The following is a 17947-nucleotide window of genomic DNA, read 5'->3' as shown; positions in this document are numbered from 1 at the left end:
GTGAACATTTCTCAAATTCAGAAGTCCTTAACAAATTCAAGAAAACCTTACTCAACAGTTTATAACAATAATTATAGTCTGGGGCCAATAACTGGTCTTAGACAACCAAGGATGTTTAGAAATTTCAAAGTTAATTACTAGCAAGTGTGATGGAACATGTCTGTAACCCTAGCATTCTGAAGCCAGCACTGGGAGTCAGGTTGGGTTAAAGGCCAGCCTGTGTTACATACAAAGACCCTTTCCTCAAAGGGAAGGAAGGATTAAATTTTCATCCCCTCTGGCTATAGCTGAGAATCTTCCCTTTGTTTCTCCATCCACCTTTTCTTGATGCCATGATTGCTGACCCAATTTTGGGAGGAATCTAGGGAAAGAGTTGGTCTAAGGAGAATCTAATTCTTCAAAGGTGTAGAACCCTGGATAGAGAAACGGAACAGAGCCATCCAAAGGAACTGCAAACTTGGAAAGAGGGATATTAAATTAAGTCCCTTTTGACCTTGATCTCTCTATTTATTTTGTCCATAACCAGCGCTCAGATCACAAAGAAGAAATGCATTTGTTGAATAAGTTCCATAGCAAAGCAAGAAAGACTGTTCTGGAATCTTTAACTGTCTTTAAATGAGAAACAAACAAATGACTATAACAGCTCCATGACTTTCCTTTGTCCAGCCATCTACTGTGCACATCTTTCTAAATGGAACAAATTTCAAACTTGTACTGCTTCTTTGTTTTCAGAGACAGACCCCTGCACAGGTGGGAATGGATGTGCTCACCTATGTCAAAGTGAGAATGGCGTGGCCAGGTGTACCTGCCATGCTGGGTACCAGCTGTCTAAAGACAAAAAGGCCTGCAAAGGTAGGAAGCTGAAGCTGATGTCTTAATTGGGTAATTGTTTGAAATTCTGTTGCAGTCAGATTGAACAGTTGGAGCAGGTAGGAGAAAGGGTGTTTTTATTTATACTAAAAAAGAACATTTTAATTCTTGACTTGATCACTATGAAAGGTATTTTAAAATGCTACAAAAAAAAAAAACCTCAGTGAAATTCTTACTTATTGTAAAAAATGACCTAGTGTGCTTTCAGAAGTAATGGTTTTTGTTTTCTGTTTCTCTTTTTAAAAAGTGAAATCCAGAATTAATATTTCAAAACCCTTAGGAACCACAGAGGGAGTTTTTGATTATAGACTACAGAAGTGGGGGTAACCTTTGAAAAGCAAGTATGTGCAAATGAGGCTCTTAGAACTTAGGAATAATTAAAATGAGAAGAAAAAGAAACCCGGTAAACACAAGGTTACACATTTCTGTTTCCAGAAATAGCAGAGCAGACACACTTCAGTTCAAAGATGAAAGGGCTAAATTATTTCATGACTGGCACCAATAGAGGATAAAGGAATTCCTGTGGGATAATCTTTGTTTTAATAACTTCCAAGAAACCACAGAATCCTTCATTTTTATCATGACATTTCCATGAAATGAGAAACAGTTTATTTGGATTAATTATGAAAACAACAAAATGTTCCTTGACTTATAGTACTGATAAACATTTTGAGAAATTGAATACAAACTAGACACAAAAATCAGTGTGAAAATTTGGGGGAGAAATGAGGGCTTGTGAAATGGCTCAGCTGGTACATGTACTTGATGCCAAGCCTGACGGTCTGAGTTCAAGTCTCAGGACCCAGATGGTAGAAAAAGAGAACCAGCTGCTACTAGTCCTCTGACCTACACTTGTATACCTTGACACTGGCCCCCCATGGACATATGCACACATGCACACAAAATAAATAAAGTGAAATAAAAAGAAAAAAGGGTTTTACGGATTTTAAGCATATTATTCTGGCAAAGATATGCTAGCTTGGTTTCCATTTCATATATGTATGGGTATTTTGCCAATGTGTATATTTCTGTACTGTGTGCATGCAGTACCCACAGAGGTAATAAAAGAGCATCATACTTACTGGAACTGGAACAGTTATAAAAATTTATATGGACCAAGTGTGGGTTGCTATGGAAAAGGCCTTACATCGGACTTTCCATCACTATATCTTCTCCTTTAAAAGAGGGAATTGCAACAGATCATATTGGGAATATAGGTGTATATTCAAATACATATGTGCATGCAATAAAAATTGATGAAGAAAAAGGCCATGAATTTGAAGAAGAGTGGGGAAGGGTATGTGGGAGGCTTTGAAGAGAGGGAAGGATGGAGAGAAATGTAATTAACATACCATCTCAAAAGTAAACAAGAAGCCAGGGAATTGGAATATCTGTTCAATAATATGATATGTTCATAACATCATACTGCAATGGCTTCTGTTTGCGCTGTTGAGGAATGTATTCAAACTGTTATTCACAGTTGCATTCAATTTTTCCAATTAATAGCATCTAGTTCTAGTAGATAAGAAGAAATACTAGTGAGCATCAGAAAAACATGGGATGCATGCTGGTTTGCTCACAAATCCCTCCTTCTCATGCGGTGGATGGAGTCTGTAGTATTTAGTATTATGTTGAAAAGTAGAGGTTAAGTGGAAGGTAACAGTTTATTCATTTTTATAATTTACAACTAAGTCTTAATTGGAGATGCTATGATAGCTGCTATGCGTCTCTCCCTGCAGACATAAATGAGTGTGATGAAGAACTTGCTCCCTGTGCTCATCGCTGTGTGAATTCAGAGGGGTCGTTCACTTGTGCCTGCCACCCTGGCTTTGAGCTAGGAGCTGATGGAAAACATTGTTACAGTAAGTACCAACCATGACAGCCTTGGAAGTCAGTGAGGTTTTACAAGTATGAAGCAAGAGTAATAATTGAAAGAACAACACTGAAAATCTTGGCCAAAAAGTTCCCAAGCATGTTGCCTGGTGGGGTAGTGTGAAGATGGGAACTGACATGTGTAACCTGCTTCATTCTATTGTTGAGGAAAGAACCAAATAGAAAATAGTCTGTACAATGATTCAAAGGATGGTCAGTGAGGATGAACTTTCAGGTCTTCTGACTTGAAAATCTTGGATTCATGACTCAGATGCTTTTTGAAGTTCTGTCTTGTATCACCTTGGTTAAATACTAAAGATTCCACCGTAATGCCCAAAGAAGAGGACATAGCATTGGTGAAGAAAACTTAACAGGAAAGAACAAGCTGTAGGCTGTAATTGCATGCCCCAAACATAAGATGTTCCAATGTCTGCTGTCAGTACTGGCTTCTTTTGCCCTTGACATTCATCACACCTCTTCAGATGGTTCATTCTATTTCACATATTCACTGCCTAGCCAAGTGCTCATCCACTGTGCCTTCCAGCCATACCTAATTACCCATCTCAGCTCAATTGCTAGTTTAATATAGCCATTGTTAGAGATGTATTTAAAATATTGGCCTATGGAGTTATCAGTTACAGTCGCTATGTGTAGATGCTTCCTATCCAATCCCTTTACCCACAAAGAAGTACACTGTCTACTTTCCTAAGCTCTGAGTGTCTGGTTCCAACTCACCCCCATCCTCCCCCACTTTAACTTCCATCCTCCTTTTCCGAACAGCTGCTGGTTTAACTTTGTCTTGCAAATGTATTCATCATCTCTCCCCATTTTAGTTACCTATCTTGACTTTCATAGAATCAAAACACTATATGCAAACTACCATGCAAGCTAACAAGTTCCCCAAATCTCCCATAGACTCATAAGAAGAAATGTCAACCCCATTAATACAAAGGAGTTCGGTCCTGTTGATGCCAAAGCCATTTCATTTGTGTGTTTGGGGGTTGTTATCTCTTAAATGATGTCAATCAAGAGATTGGCTCTCATAATACTCCTCTTCTTGTCTGAATCACCATTATTACTGTCTTCTAAATTAACATTACTAACTTTTCCTATCTTAAAAGTACTCTTAAGTGAGTCCACATCCACTAAATTTCTATGAAAACATTTCTATTAGCCAAAATAAACATTCCTTATCTCTCCCCTCATATTTTCTCATCACCCATGCTAACAGATCTCCATCTCCGACCCTCCATGCACTCTTTCATCTCTGTCCTTTCATGTTTGCAGATAAAATTTAAACCTCCCTGGTTTGATCAGGCTTTCAGAGTTACTCCACAGTTGGTTACTGTTTTGGATAATTTGGGTGACTTGACACAAGCCGGGCAAACTGGGGAGAGGGAATTTCAGCAGAGAAAATGACTTTATCAGATTAGCCTGTAGGCAAGGCTGTGAACCATTTTCTTGATTAATGACTTATGTGGAAGGGTCAAGCCAGGAGCTTGCAAGCAGGCTGTGTTAGCCATAGAGGCTAAGCCAATGAGCAGTGTTCTTCCATGGCCTCTGCTTCAGTTCCTGCCTCTGGGTTCCTTCCCTTGCTTGGGTTCTTGCCTTAGCTTTACTCCATGTTGGATTATGATTAATTAGCATACCCATCTTTCTCAGGTTGTTTCTGGCTGCTCTGTTTATCATAGCAATAGAAACCAAACTGACAATTACTTTCACATTTCTGAAGTGCTCTCTTCCCTCCTGGACTGTCCTAATTTCTCATCTCTATCTCTGCTCTATCTCAGTACCAAATTTGTGCTTCCAGCTCCTCTACTTCTAAGGACATTCCTTAACTGTGTGCTCAGTGGCCTTACTCACATGAGTGACAAGCCACTGTATTCTGGTGGAATCTCTTTCTCAAAAGTGCTCTTTGCACTCCTTCACACTCACTGCTAATGCCAAAATGCTTATAGCAAATGTCACTAAGTCCTAAGGCTGGGACTTAAAAAGGCTTCCAATTCTGCATAATCAAGCCCTTTGCCCACTATTTCCATTAACCGTGTGTATTTTTATTGGTGTGAGACAAAGAACACAGAGTGATAGATAGACAAGTGAGCATGTTTACATTCTTCCTGGGGTTCTTCATGAAGAGACACCATTAAAAGTCAGCAAATTCATTCTCCTCTGCATAGAATTCTGTTTCATGGTTGTTGATGTATCGTTCCATCTGTCCACTATTTCTACTGTGTTCATAGTGCAGTTTCTGCACAGTGGTGTTTGCCTTTTAAAGAGCAAAGTAAATAAGATGGGAGAAACTGACTACTAATTAAGAAAGAACTTCTGAGGTTGAGACCTTTCTGAATGCCTGCAGGAATCCCCTTTCAGGAAGAGAAAATGTGGATGCAATTTTTTTATTAATATTTGGTTTTCAAATATAGCCATACTTTTAGGGGTAAGCATATTTTAAAATATGCAAGTGAATTTGCAAACAGACTCAGGCATCATGAAAGAAGGGATCATTATTAATAATGATATATGACTTATGGGCTTTCTTTAGAATTTACTCAGGAAAGCAATTTGCCTTAGAGTTGACCGTATTAGGTGGAGGTGCATTTTTACATTTGCTTTCCTGATGGGAATATTTAACTAAGTTCTCTCTATGATAATCCCCAGACTCCAATATTTACTACTGACAGGCAAACCTTTCTCAGTGAAAATCTGTGTTCTGAGTTGTCTCCAAACCCATAGGCAGAAGAAATCTTTTCAGAGCATTGTGATATTTAGCCATGAATCTAGCACCTCTATGAAATGAGTGTATTGTAGGACACTTGTCCAAGAGAAGGCTTTATGGTTATTTGATATCTTTAGAGAAAATCTTAAAATATTATAATAGAACCACTCAGTCCTTACAGTGTGCCATGAATTCATACTGTCATGTGATTCGAATTTGGGAACTTCCACACATTTTACCATTAGATGAGACTTTCATCAAAAGCATTCTCAACATTGTGTTATTACAGACATATACTTTATGTATTGTATCTGTATGCAAAGAAACAGATCCTGTTTAAGTATAAGTTTTAAGAAATTATGTTACACATATATGTGCGTGTGTGTGTGTTTGTTTGTGTGTGTATGTACGTATGTATGTATGTATGTGTGTGTGTGTGCAGCCACAGCAATTGTGTGGAGATCAGATTTTTCTTTCTGACATGTGAATCTTAGGAATCAACTCAGGTTATTAGGCCTGGCTGACTCTCCTTTACCACTCAACCATATCTGTGGCCCCTGAGTGATTTTTTTTTATATACTATGAAAGTAACTCATTGTAAATTATTCAGTTCAAGAACCCAAAATATTAGCTGACTTCTTGTGGTGAGTTGCAGATCTGAGGTTGTTTGTCCTATTTTTTTTTTTGAGACATCATAGTCCTAGCCAGCCTCAAACTTGCTATATATCCTGGAATTCATGAATACTACTCTTGGCTCTGCCTCCCAAGTGCTGCTATTATAGCATTACACACAGTTCAAACCATTTTCATCCTATGTTTTAATGAGATTATTATAATATTAGATATATATGACTTAAAAAAAAAAAAACACCAGCAGACAGCACCACAGGTACCTAGCAAGGATGGGGAAAGTATACACAGAATTCTTCTAACAGATTCTTCCCTGTGTTTTTCCTTAAAAGTTGATGAGTGTTGGAGAAATGATTATAGTTTCCAATGACCTAAAAACAGTCTTCTCTAGGAATCCAAACTCTTAATGTCCACAGGGGATAGGTAATGATGGACAAGTAAAGCTGGTGGCATAGAAGGAAATGAGGATTGTAAGGCCAGTGCTGAGTTGGAGCTTACATTCATGAATAAGAGGCCAGCTTTTGTCTCTGACACCTGTTGTCAAAATGAATGAGAGCTTTGCCCATGTCTAGTGCCACTGATTCATTTAACTTTTCAGGTTTGTTTACTCTATTGTATGAGTGTTTACCTGAAAATCTGTATGTATACCATGAGCGTGTTCCATGCCCAAGGAAGTAGAGGAAACCAGTGGATCCTTGAAGATGTAGATGGTGGTGAATTCATACAGACGAGATAAAAACAAAAGTCATCCAAGACATCTTCATTATCATATCCCACTGTGATACTGCAGGCTGCTTGTTGGTAACTGAAAACATAAACTCTGCAATGCTCCCAACACCTACCTCATTGAAGTACTGACACAGAACCAAGTGGAAGGCTCCACACTTGTTCTTATGTGGTAGATTGTAATAAAAGCAAGGAGTGTGCACCAACACCATTGTGTGATATTACCTTTAGGCTACCTGTCTACAGAAAGTAGGAACCACAAATGAGTCTGGTGTTGAGAAATGGATCTCATATTGAAATATCTATCTATATCTATCTATCTATCTATCTATATATATATATATATATATATATATATATATCACGTGTGCACTTGTGTGTGCATGTGCACACACACACATACACACCCTAAATCTGAAAAAAAATCAAAATCTAAAACTCTCTGGATCAGGTAAAAGAAACTGAAGTTTTTATATTTCAAAGACAATCCAAGAGAAGGAAATAGAATGGTAAGAAGAACGGCTTTAGGGGAGGCTGAGCTGGCTGGTTTGGAGTTCAGCTAAGAAGCTCATCAGGACTGGAAAGAGTGAACAAGGGCGGGGGTAGAATGAAGCTCCAAGGCAAAGAGAGAGAGGCGTCACATCATGCAGACCTTAGACCATTCAGAGGTGCTTGGATTTTATCCTAGATGTGATGTGAAGGTACAAAGTCTTCTACAAAGACTTGTGGGGTATTCTTTTTATTTTAAAATCACTGCAGGGCAGGAGAGTGGCTCAGGAAATAAAGTGCTTGCCATGGAAAAATGAAGACCTCAATTTAAATATCCAGAAACAAAGTAAAAAGCTGGATGTGGCTATGTATGTCTATAATTCCAATGCTGGACAGACACTGGAGGCTCCCTGGGCCTCACTGGCCAGTGTGTCTTGCCAAATTAGTGGCTCCAAACTCAATGAGAAAGCCTGTTTTAGAAAACAATGTAGAGGGCAAATAAAGATGCTATCCAAGGTCAACCTCTGGCCTATACACATGCTTACACGCACACCTGTACAGACAGACAGACAGACAGACACACACAGACACACACACAAAATGACCATTCTATAGGGAACATATAGTGAGTCATGCGAAAGTAAAGTTAGAGTCCTAAGATAAGCCATGGTGGTGGGTTGAACTCAGGGAGTAAGCTGGATACTGCTAAAACAGGTTTGGGTGTACTATTCAAGTGTTGCTCAGAGTGTGTAAGGAAAAGATCAAGAATAATTCAAGGTCTCAAGCCTCACCAATCAGGAGAATACTAATGAATTTTATGCAAGTGTGGGGCCTAAGGGAAAAACACAGCCAGCCGGGAGACAGGGAGTGAATTCAACAGTCACCAGTTCTATCTTTGGTGTGTCAAGTTTGGTGACCCATGTGAAATTAAATGCTGAAAATGTCTACCCATTTTTTAAATAGAAAAAAATTAATCTAGATATTAGTGAAGGTCAAGGTTGGGGGAATGATGTTTAAGCTGTGAGCAAGAATGAGTTCATATGGAAATGGGGCGATGTAGGAACAAAAAGAAAACTTTGCCTGGGAACCAGAGTCACAAAAGAATGATATCAAATATCCAGGAGAGATTAGGGAAGCCTAGAGAGCAGGTGAAAGGAACAGGGACCAAGACTCAGACCATGCAACAGTTGCTGGAGAAGAAGGTGAGACCTACGAGCTTGTATGTTTTTACAAGTTCAGAGGCAATAAAATGAGCTTTTCTTTAATACTACCAGCGGCAATATGCATAGTTTTAGGAAACCCTTGTCACCAGGATGAAGTAACTTAGTCACTTTAGAAAACACTTTGGAGTTCCACTTGGTTGTCCCCTATTCCTACCCATGACTAGCATCCGAAAGTTACTGGTCTGCTCTACATCCCTGGAATCAGAGCACTGAGGAAGTATGTTATACACTGCACGAACTTTCATTGAGGAAAGGCCTTCGAGATCCAGGCAAGTTACTTCTTCCTTGAGGAGCTGGCTTTTCTTTGGTGAGGGCTATTTTGCTGAATAGACACATCACAACTGGTTTATTATTTACCCATCTAATAAAATTTGAGTTATTTTCAGATTTGGGGGCACTTTCTGAAAAGAGATGTTATTAATGTTTATAAATTTAAATTTAAACTGTTAATCAAATTATTTTTGCCTTGTGGTTGGTACTGTATAGAAGTCATCTTGGGTCAGAAAACTCACCCATTTATGAACTCTATTACTTGAGACAAAGTGTTTTGTTGTTTCTGAACCTGTTTTTAAACTGTTATGAAAATCTTAACATTACTTTTAAGTCTATTTATACAGTTTAGGAATTAGATAAATACACACAGTATGTTTTTAATATTTATTTATTTTACATCCTGGCTTCAGTTTCCCCTCCCTCCTGTCTTTGTAGTCCCTTCCCACAAGCTGCCCTCAGCCACGCCCCCCAATCCACTCCTCCTCTATTTCTATTCAGAAAAGGGTAGGCCTCCCATGTGTATCAACAAAACATGGCACATCAAGTTGCAGTAAGACTAAGCACCCCCACCCTCTTGTGTTAAGGGTGGGCAAGGAGACCCAGTATGACAAATAGGGTGCCAAAAGCCAATAAAGGAGTCAGAGACAGGCCCTGTGCCCACTGTTAGGAGTCCCACAAGAAGATCAAGCTACACAACTGTCACATATATACAGAGGGCCTAGGTCAGTCCCATGCAGGCTCTCTGGTTATTGGTTCATTCTCTGTGAGCCCCAATGAACTCAGCTTAGTTGATTCTGTGGGTTTTCTTGTGGTATCCTTGACCCCTCTGGATCCTACCATCTGGAAACTAGTGAGGATTGCCCTGATGGATTAGAAGATAACAAGGATGATTTAAATACCTCTTTACATGGCTGACAGGGGCAAACAAGAAAATCAGTTCAGGTCTGTGTCATGTGTTCAATATTAGTATATGCATAAAAAGTACTTTGCCCTTCAGTCCTTTATACGTTCTGGTTTTCTGTCTTCAGCCCAGAGAGAGAGATGTCTTCTTTCAACAGTCAATTGATTAATGTAATCTCCATTTATTTCACCAATCTTTGGGAATGTAATTTTGAATATTTGCTGTGAGTTGCTAAAGCAAAACAGTGAAAGCACAGTGGGGTGAGAGTGACAGGTACCTGCAGTGCTGGTTGGGGACATACAGGCTGCTGTGTGCTGCAGCAGGAGGCTGTGTGGTTGAGCAAACTCTTGTGTCTCCATCCAGTGTCAAGGATGAAACATGCTCCCAAGGAGGGCCACAGTCCCAGGTACATTTGTCCTGTTCTCTTTCACATCCTTCTTCCAAAGGTCTCTGGCAGTAAGACCAAAGGAAAGAAGCTAATATGGGTACAGTCAATGAGATCAGAGTGCCTGCACAAAGAGTGATAGAAATGATAAAATAAGCAGTGGCCAGAGCCTTGAAATTTTATACTTTAAACACCGAGTCAGGTACCCTATTACTTCTTGTGTTTTCATTTAGAAAATCAGAGGCTACAATGGCTGCATGCTCAGGCCAGTCATCATTCATACAATGAGTCTGATGTTCACCAATATGTCCAAATTTCTAGCATATGCCAGGGATGGTGACATGTTTCCAAATTAACAGTATGCTAATATGGTAAGTGTGCTTTATATGCATCAAAGCTGGTTAGCACTCTCTCATGATGCAACTTACAGATGATCAGTTCAGGATCTCTTGAACCCCAAGTAACTTTTAACAGTAGTTTTATGAACCCATGGGCACTGAAAAGAACAATCATCAGTTTATAAATACACACACACACACACACACACACACACTTTGGATCCCCTAAAGGAAGTGTTTTTTAAAGTATTTAGTAGCCACTGATGGGCTCATTATTGCCTTTCTTATCCTCTTATTACCTGACTTATCATTTCTTCCCATCACTCAATAGTTCAATACAATTTAGGCATGTATAATGCTCGTGATATACCTTAGAATTTTAATTTTCTATCTGTAAAGTGTTGATGTATTTCCAGTACAGTGTGTCATCCTCTCAAAAGAGAAAGTATGTGCATTGTTAACATATATTCCAATTTCTCTATTGTTATACTAATAACCTCTCTTGCTTGTTTTGGAAAGGAATTGAGTTAGAAATTGTAAATGTCTGTGAAAAGAACAATGGTGGTTGTTCTCATCACTGTGAACCTGCCATTGGTGGACCCCATTGTTCCTGTAACCACGGACATCAGCTCGACACAGATGAGAAAACATGCATAGGTAATGTTTGCTAAATGCTGCCTTCATTCAGAGTTTCTCTGGACTCATTCAGCACTTACATGTTAATACACATTGCTAAGGTCTGAGCTGCAACCCTCAGACTGAAGAGGCATTAAACTATGCCTCTGACCACTGTTACACAGCAAAAACATCATTATACTTGGATATTTACCTCAAAATTAAGGAGATTGAGATTAGTTTAATGAGATATATGGGCTATTAACTCTATGTGAATAAAAATTATTGTTTTGTTTTGGGAAAATATTCTAAGGTCTGTCTAACCTACTAAATTTATATGCTTACAATATATATAACTGTGGGTCCCAAGTCTTCCTACCTCAAGCAGAAATGAAATCAGTTCCTTGGTTTTCAATTTGGTAGTGAATTAGATGAATGTTCAACTGTGCTATGGCAGCTATTAACAAAAGGAAAGTTTAAAAGATAATCATTCTTTGGACATCCCGACTCAACGCATTTTTAAATTATGTCCTAGTTGTGTGTTTTTGCATGGGTAGGTGTACCTGTGAGTGCAGGTGGCCACTAAGTCCAGAAGAGGGATTCAGATCTCCTGGACTGAGAGGTTTTAGTGACTGTAAGCTGCCTGATATGGGTGCTGTGAAGATAACTTGGGTCCACTGCAAGAGCAATACATCTTCTTAACCACAGAGCCATGTCTTCAGCTCCTAAACCCATTTTTGATGGATGGCTTTAAGAAAATATTGCTAGAATTTCCATCATTAGTTTCATTCATTTATCATTTGTAACAATTATTGTTTCTATCCTTTTCAACAATGAGGACAATAATCCCAACTCAGCCTTCCCTCATAAAGAGATGCCAAATGGAAATCCCCCAGCGTTTCTCTGCTAAGCACGGGAGCAAGTATGAAGTGGCACTGCTGTGCTCTGCTTCTGAAACGTTCCAAGCCCCCAGATAGTGACGTCTTCATTCTAAAATGGAGATAGTGCATTTCCCTTAATGATGACATGTGTTTTTGCTCTTTAAAGCGATAACATGAGTGCTAGAAGACCTCACTTTCTCTGCACACTCCTCAGTGTGGTGTGAGACAGTCTAAAGCAATAATGGAGAAGTGATGTAAACACTGAGTTTGGTTATTTGGTTTTGTACTTTATGAGAGAATGATCTCATGGAATTTAAGTGTTCTGGTCTCACAAAACTATTGAAGCCCAAATGAAGCCATTGCATTCGTTTCCTGATCCAGCAGTGCCTTCCACACTGCTGGGAGTCCATGGCGCCAGCAGATCAGAACCAGTTGTTTTCCGTGTGGCTCCTGCAATGAAAAGTATGCCACATCTTCTGTCTCATTAACATTTAAATTTATGAAAGAAATGAATGGTTCTCTTCCTCTTTACCTCCTTTCTTCCTTCTTTCTTTTCCCTCCTCATTTTACTTTTCATGTGTACTAAATAAAAAGAAAACTGAAAAGCTATATTTCTTTATATTTTTATACATGTATTTATTCTTATATTCTTTTAAACCTTGATGTCTTTAGTCTTTGAAAAGTACAACTCAGGAAACTTAACTTATTTACAGATAGAAAAAATATAGCATCTGCTAGGGTCAGAATGCAGAAAATTGCATATTGATAAGATTTCAGCAGTCAACAAGGCAATGTTACACTGCTTATGGTTCATTTTGTTTCATTTTTTCAATAATAAAAATGCTTATTTCTGAAGACTAGATTTCACTAGGGCAAAGTAACAAGTTACTTAGACCATGAGGTCACCCTTCTTGTTTCTTGGTAAAACCAGCCATGAGTTCTATCATATGTTAGTTACTATGAGGTATTTTCTAAAGGTGGGAATGTACAAGAAAAGATGCAAACAGTCCAGCTAGCATGCCAGTGGTTACCCTCACGGAAGGGCGGAAGCCCAGTGCTGAAACCTAGAGAAAGGGTAACATGTCATTGGAGGGAGACTTGTCTGATCCAGTGAGGAATGCCAAGTTAACCAAACAGCTAGAAACTAGGAAGTATTTGTAAGATTTCTTCAGCTACTGAACAGAGGATGGAGTTTTTCTGCTCTCATGCTTTTCAGAGCCAAGTGTTTGAGAATTTCACCTCAGTATCCTGAGTCTTCCAGTTTGGGAGTTAGATCTTTCTGTTCAGGTGGGTGGTGCGTTCTGTCTCTATAGTTATGTTGCATTCTGCACAGCAAGCAAAGGCTGTAAATTATGAACAAATGAGGAACACAGACAAGCAATGATTTCATTAAGGCTGTGAAAAGAAATAAAGAACTATAGAAAGCAGCTGGTATAAAGGTTTAAGTGACAGTGTTTTCTAGAGAAGACTTGAATGAGGTCTAATCCTGTGAAGTCTGTAAGTGTGAAAACCTGAATTCTGTTCCCTAGTACCCACATAAAAGGCTGGGCCTGTAATCCCAGAACTTGGAGGTTGATACAAGAGCATACCCTTGACCAGCTGATCCAGTGACTAAGAGACCTTTTCTCAAAACATAAAGACATGAAGTGGAGAGACCCATGATACATGTGCAACACACACACACACACACACACACACACACACACACACACACACACACAAATTCTACCATAGAAAAGGTAAGTTTCTGTTGAGCTTTTGAACTGAAGTCAGTGTGCAAGGTAAGAAATTTCCCCAGAGGAATGAAAATGGCAAGAAAATCTGACTTTTATATATTATATTATAACATATAATAACTATCAGAACAAGGGAAATATTTTCAGACTATGTGATGCATCTAGCCCCTTGCTAGCTGAGGCTTGTGAGGCGCTGTTGGTAAGAAGGCTTTTTTTTTTAACCAAAAAGAAAAGAAAAATATCTAAAATTAAAACTCTCTCTCTCTCTCTCTCTCTCTCTCTCTCTCTCTCTCTCTCTCTCTCACACACACACACACACACACACACACAAAGACTACTGTTTTAAATGAAATAAAAAATGTTTTATCTTTTGTTTTTTATCTTTTGTGTTCACCTTCTTTAATCTAAAGGCCAGAGAAAGGCTTAATATGACAAAAACTAATATCTGTAATCTTTTGAGTGGAGCTCCTTGTGACATTTTACAGGAGAAAAAAATGCATTGTGCCCAAATGACCTTCATTTAGATAGTTTATGGTGACCCCTCACCTTGACTGACTGATTGCATTTCCTTTCCTTCATGTCTCTTGTGTTCATTTCGGTGAGTCTACTGACCCTTCCAAGGTTAATTGAGGCATTGACCTCTTTGTACCTGTGGTCACTCATGTAGTCCTGGAGCAATAGGATTCTGTAAACTCAGCAGTGACAGCCACCCAATCAAACTGCTCAACACACAGAGGCTAGAACTGAGCCAGGGGCTAAGAGCCAACACCTTCATCATGTAATCCCAGGCGGCCCAGAGCAGAGAGTAACAGTGAGTGTCTCCTGTACCCTTTCACTCTTATGCTCAGAATGACCCTTTAAAACTCAGGCCAAGTAGATTGCTGTTTGGCTGAATGGTTTCATTGACAACTACTGGAGCGTTTTGATTTTCCCCAGGCCAGCTGAGTCTTAAGAACAAGCATTCAGGATTTTAGAATTCTCGAATGATAGTGCTATATACACAACAGCTCACCTGGCAAGACACTCCAGGGGAATGATGTCACAGCTGTACCAAACCCCCACTCAATGCATCCTCAGCATGTTTGAGCTAACACTCTGAAATACTCTGTAATTCAATACACAATATGTGAAGGAAGTAAATGTATCTCCTCCTTCTCACAGACATGCAGTGTTTACTCCTCTCCCTGGCTGGGTGTGAGGGGAATGTTTCCTTGGGAACACTCTTTGATCTAAGGTCTTGAAGAAGAGGCACCTCATGAAGTCTGGGGCTGTCCTTTCTGCAGCTGTCAACTATTATTAAATGGAGTTCTTTGGATCTTTGGTCTCAATTCTGTCTTTTTCTTCCTCAAGTTCTGTTATTCGGTCAGATTGTTTTTTAAACTGGAAAAAAAGCAGAGATCTCTTTTCCTATGCTTATAAATGCATTTCAAGCTTATTTACATTCATTTAAATTAAGTAACAGACATGAAAGGAATGCACAAGAAAGTAGGTGTCATTATTTTTGTGTAATAGTTTCTTTAGTGTCTGTACTACATGGCCTGAGAGGTGGGAAATGGTTAATCAGTTGTAATTTAGAAATGAGGCCTCTCAGAGCTTCTGCAGTTTTGTTGAATTCTGCTTCCTGAAGTAACACAAATGTCCTTTGCCCTTTGCCCTTCAGACTTTGATGAATGTGAAAGCGGAGATGCCTGCTGTGCTCAGCTCTGCATCAACTATTCAGGAGGCTACCAGTGTGGCTGTCAGGAAGGCTTTCAGATCAGTTCCGATGGTTGTGGATGTGATGGTAAATTCCTGAGCTCTCATGGAAAGACTGATGTGATGTGCAATCAAGTGGCAGGAACTGGGAAGCAGGTGTCTTCCACACTTAGGAAATGTGGAATTCTGTGTGTTTGTGCCATGTGAAAGTACATGTACTTTGGTGGCCCTAACTTTGAAGAACCTGAGGTCTTCGTTAGTGGCATAAAGACAGCACTAGGGTTAGGAAGTAAATTAAGGGAAGTTTATAATAAAGGTAAAGTGCTAGCATGAAGTCTGGCTTAGATAAGCACTCCACTAAAGGCAGCTCTGATCAGTATGATGATCATTGGTCCATATACTTTTCACATGTATGTATGTGGAGGAGAGATTAGGGGTGAGTAACACACTGCTGATGGAATCATCTCTAGCATGCTGGACTGCAATTACAGAGTTGGTTGCTGAAAATCATTTTCAAGACAAGAAAAATGAAAGAACTACCATATACCAGAGCCCCGCCCCCACTCTGTATAGAATGTAAGGGTGAGGTCAACATGCCACATGGTATTTCACATCCATCATTATTGCTGCCCTACTCACAATAACCAAGACACAGAACCAGCCTGGATGTCCATCAGCAGAAGAATGGCAGAAAATGTGGTACATATATACAACAGAATTTCATCCATCCCAAGAAAGATGAAATTAGGCAGTTTTCAGAAGGGGTCATTTATATGAAGCGAAATAAAGCAGATCCAAAAAGACAATTACTACATTTTCTTTCATGTGCATAATCAAAATTTAAATTCCTTTGTGCCATGAAAATAAAAAAGAGACAGAAAATGGGAAGGGAGAGATGATAGGTGAGAGGGGCTAGAGAGTGTGATGGGATACAGGAGAGATGGTAAGTGGTTGGGGCTAGAGTGTGATGGGATACAGGAGAGATGGTAAGTGGGAGGGGCTAAGAGTGTGATGGGATACAGGAGAGATGGTAAGTGGGAGGAGCTAGAGAGTGATGGGATACAGGAGAGATGGTAAGTGGGAGGGGCTAAGAGTGTGATGGGATACAGGAGAGATGGTAAGTGGGAGGGGCTAGAGTGTGATGGGATACAAGTGACATAAAAGAAGGGCAGACTATAGGGGAGGAAGGGATTAAAAATAAGGACAAAGGGTAGGGTAGGGCAAGGAGGGAAGATAAGAATGAGAATAAAATTAAATGGCATATGTGTATAAACATGTGTACAATCAATTGCTTTGTATGCTTACTTTAAAATAATTAAAACCAAAATTATCTTAAATATGTAATTGATTTTTTCATTTTGCAATTATTATTATTATTATTATTATTATTATTATTATTATCAAAAACATACTTTCTTGAAATCTGTACAGAGGTCATAATATTACTATCTACTCCGGTATCAAGTCAAATATATGACATTAATGTCACAGAGAAAGTGGAGTTTCATTGCTTACAAAAACTGATCCTGAATTCTGCTGGTAGCCAAGCTTTAAACTACTACAAGCCAACCTTTCAGTATAGATCAAAGAAAAACACACTGTGCTATCTATATACACTAAACACAGTGGAGTATATTACCATTTATCATTTCCATCCAATTAACAGAGCCAACAAAAGCTGCATTTTATGCACCATCTGCTCCTAAGAGGAGTGAGCCAAGATATGATTGCATGGCACAAATGCACACACTTGGGTATATCCACAGGGGTAAGGTGTGCACCATCTGAGGTAAAGCTGGAGTGTGGCTTCAGTCTGGGACTTGCCGTATATCTAACACACTGAATAAATATAAAGTCAGACTCAGTCACAAATCTTGTAGTTACATGAGGACAGACTGTTTAGTATTCTTCTGTGTCAAAAGTTCTCCATAGACCCTGCATGGAGTTTTTTTTGTTGTTGTTGTTTTTGTTTTTTGTTTGTTTGTTTTTGTTTTTGTTTTTAATCAGTATCCACTCACATACTTAAGCTGAGAAGTTAGTACATTTCTGCAGAATAAGGCACAGTTTGGATTCATTGAATTTAAGTTTTATGTTCTTCACCAAGCTACATGAAGAAGGCATCAGAAATCCCGGTTTATGTGGCCAGTCTTCAGTAATCTTGCAAATGAATGAAAGCCAGTCACTAGGTATACCTGATATTGAGGGGTATACCTGCTTTCTGTGTGGCAGGATGCTGCTGCTGGTTAATGAAGGTCACATAGTGCCACAAAGGGCAGATGCTGGTTAACTCTATTCTCCCTAGATGTGGATGAGTGCTTGGATGTCAATGTGGACTGTAGCCAGCTGTGCATCAACTCTGTGGGGACATATGACTGTGCCTGTGAAGAAGGCTACAGAATCGGAAGTGATGGAAGAACCTGTCTCGGTCAGTAGCCAAGGGATTGTGCTGAGTCTCCTAAATTTCTTTCACTTCCTTTTTTTTTTTTTTTTTTTTTGGTTTTTGAGACAGGATTTCTCTGTGTAGTTTTGTGCCTTTCCTGGAACTCACTCTGTAGCCCAGGCTGGCCTTGAACTCGCAGAGATCCAGTCTCCTCTGC

General features: G+C 39.3%; 1 protein-coding gene across 6 annotated transcripts in view; it reads left to right on the top strand.

Annotated features, from left to right (window-relative positions):
- LOC118585330 (EGF-like and EMI domain-containing protein 1) overlaps positions 1-17947 on the top strand; it is a 739880-nt gene that overhangs the window by 608571 nt on the left and 113362 nt on the right. For all 6 annotated transcript variants that reach the window (XM_036189745.1, XM_036189742.1, XM_036189746.1 and 3 more), the window contains 5 exons: positions 733-852; positions 2610-2732; positions 10943-11080; positions 15316-15438; positions 17653-17775. In XM_036189745.1, coding sequence (XP_036045638.1) covers positions 733-852; positions 2610-2732; positions 10943-11080; positions 15316-15438; positions 17653-17775 — 627 coding nt within the window. The remainder of the gene's footprint in view (positions 1-732; positions 853-2609; positions 2733-10942; positions 11081-15315; positions 15439-17652; positions 17776-17947) is intronic.

This window comes from Onychomys torridus, chromosome 6, assembly GCF_903995425.1.
Source record: "Onychomys torridus chromosome 6, mOncTor1.1, whole genome shotgun sequence".
Classification (NCBI taxonomy): domain Eukaryota; kingdom Metazoa; phylum Chordata; class Mammalia; order Rodentia; family Cricetidae; genus Onychomys; species Onychomys torridus.
This window is presented reverse-complemented; position numbering and strand designations above follow the sequence as displayed.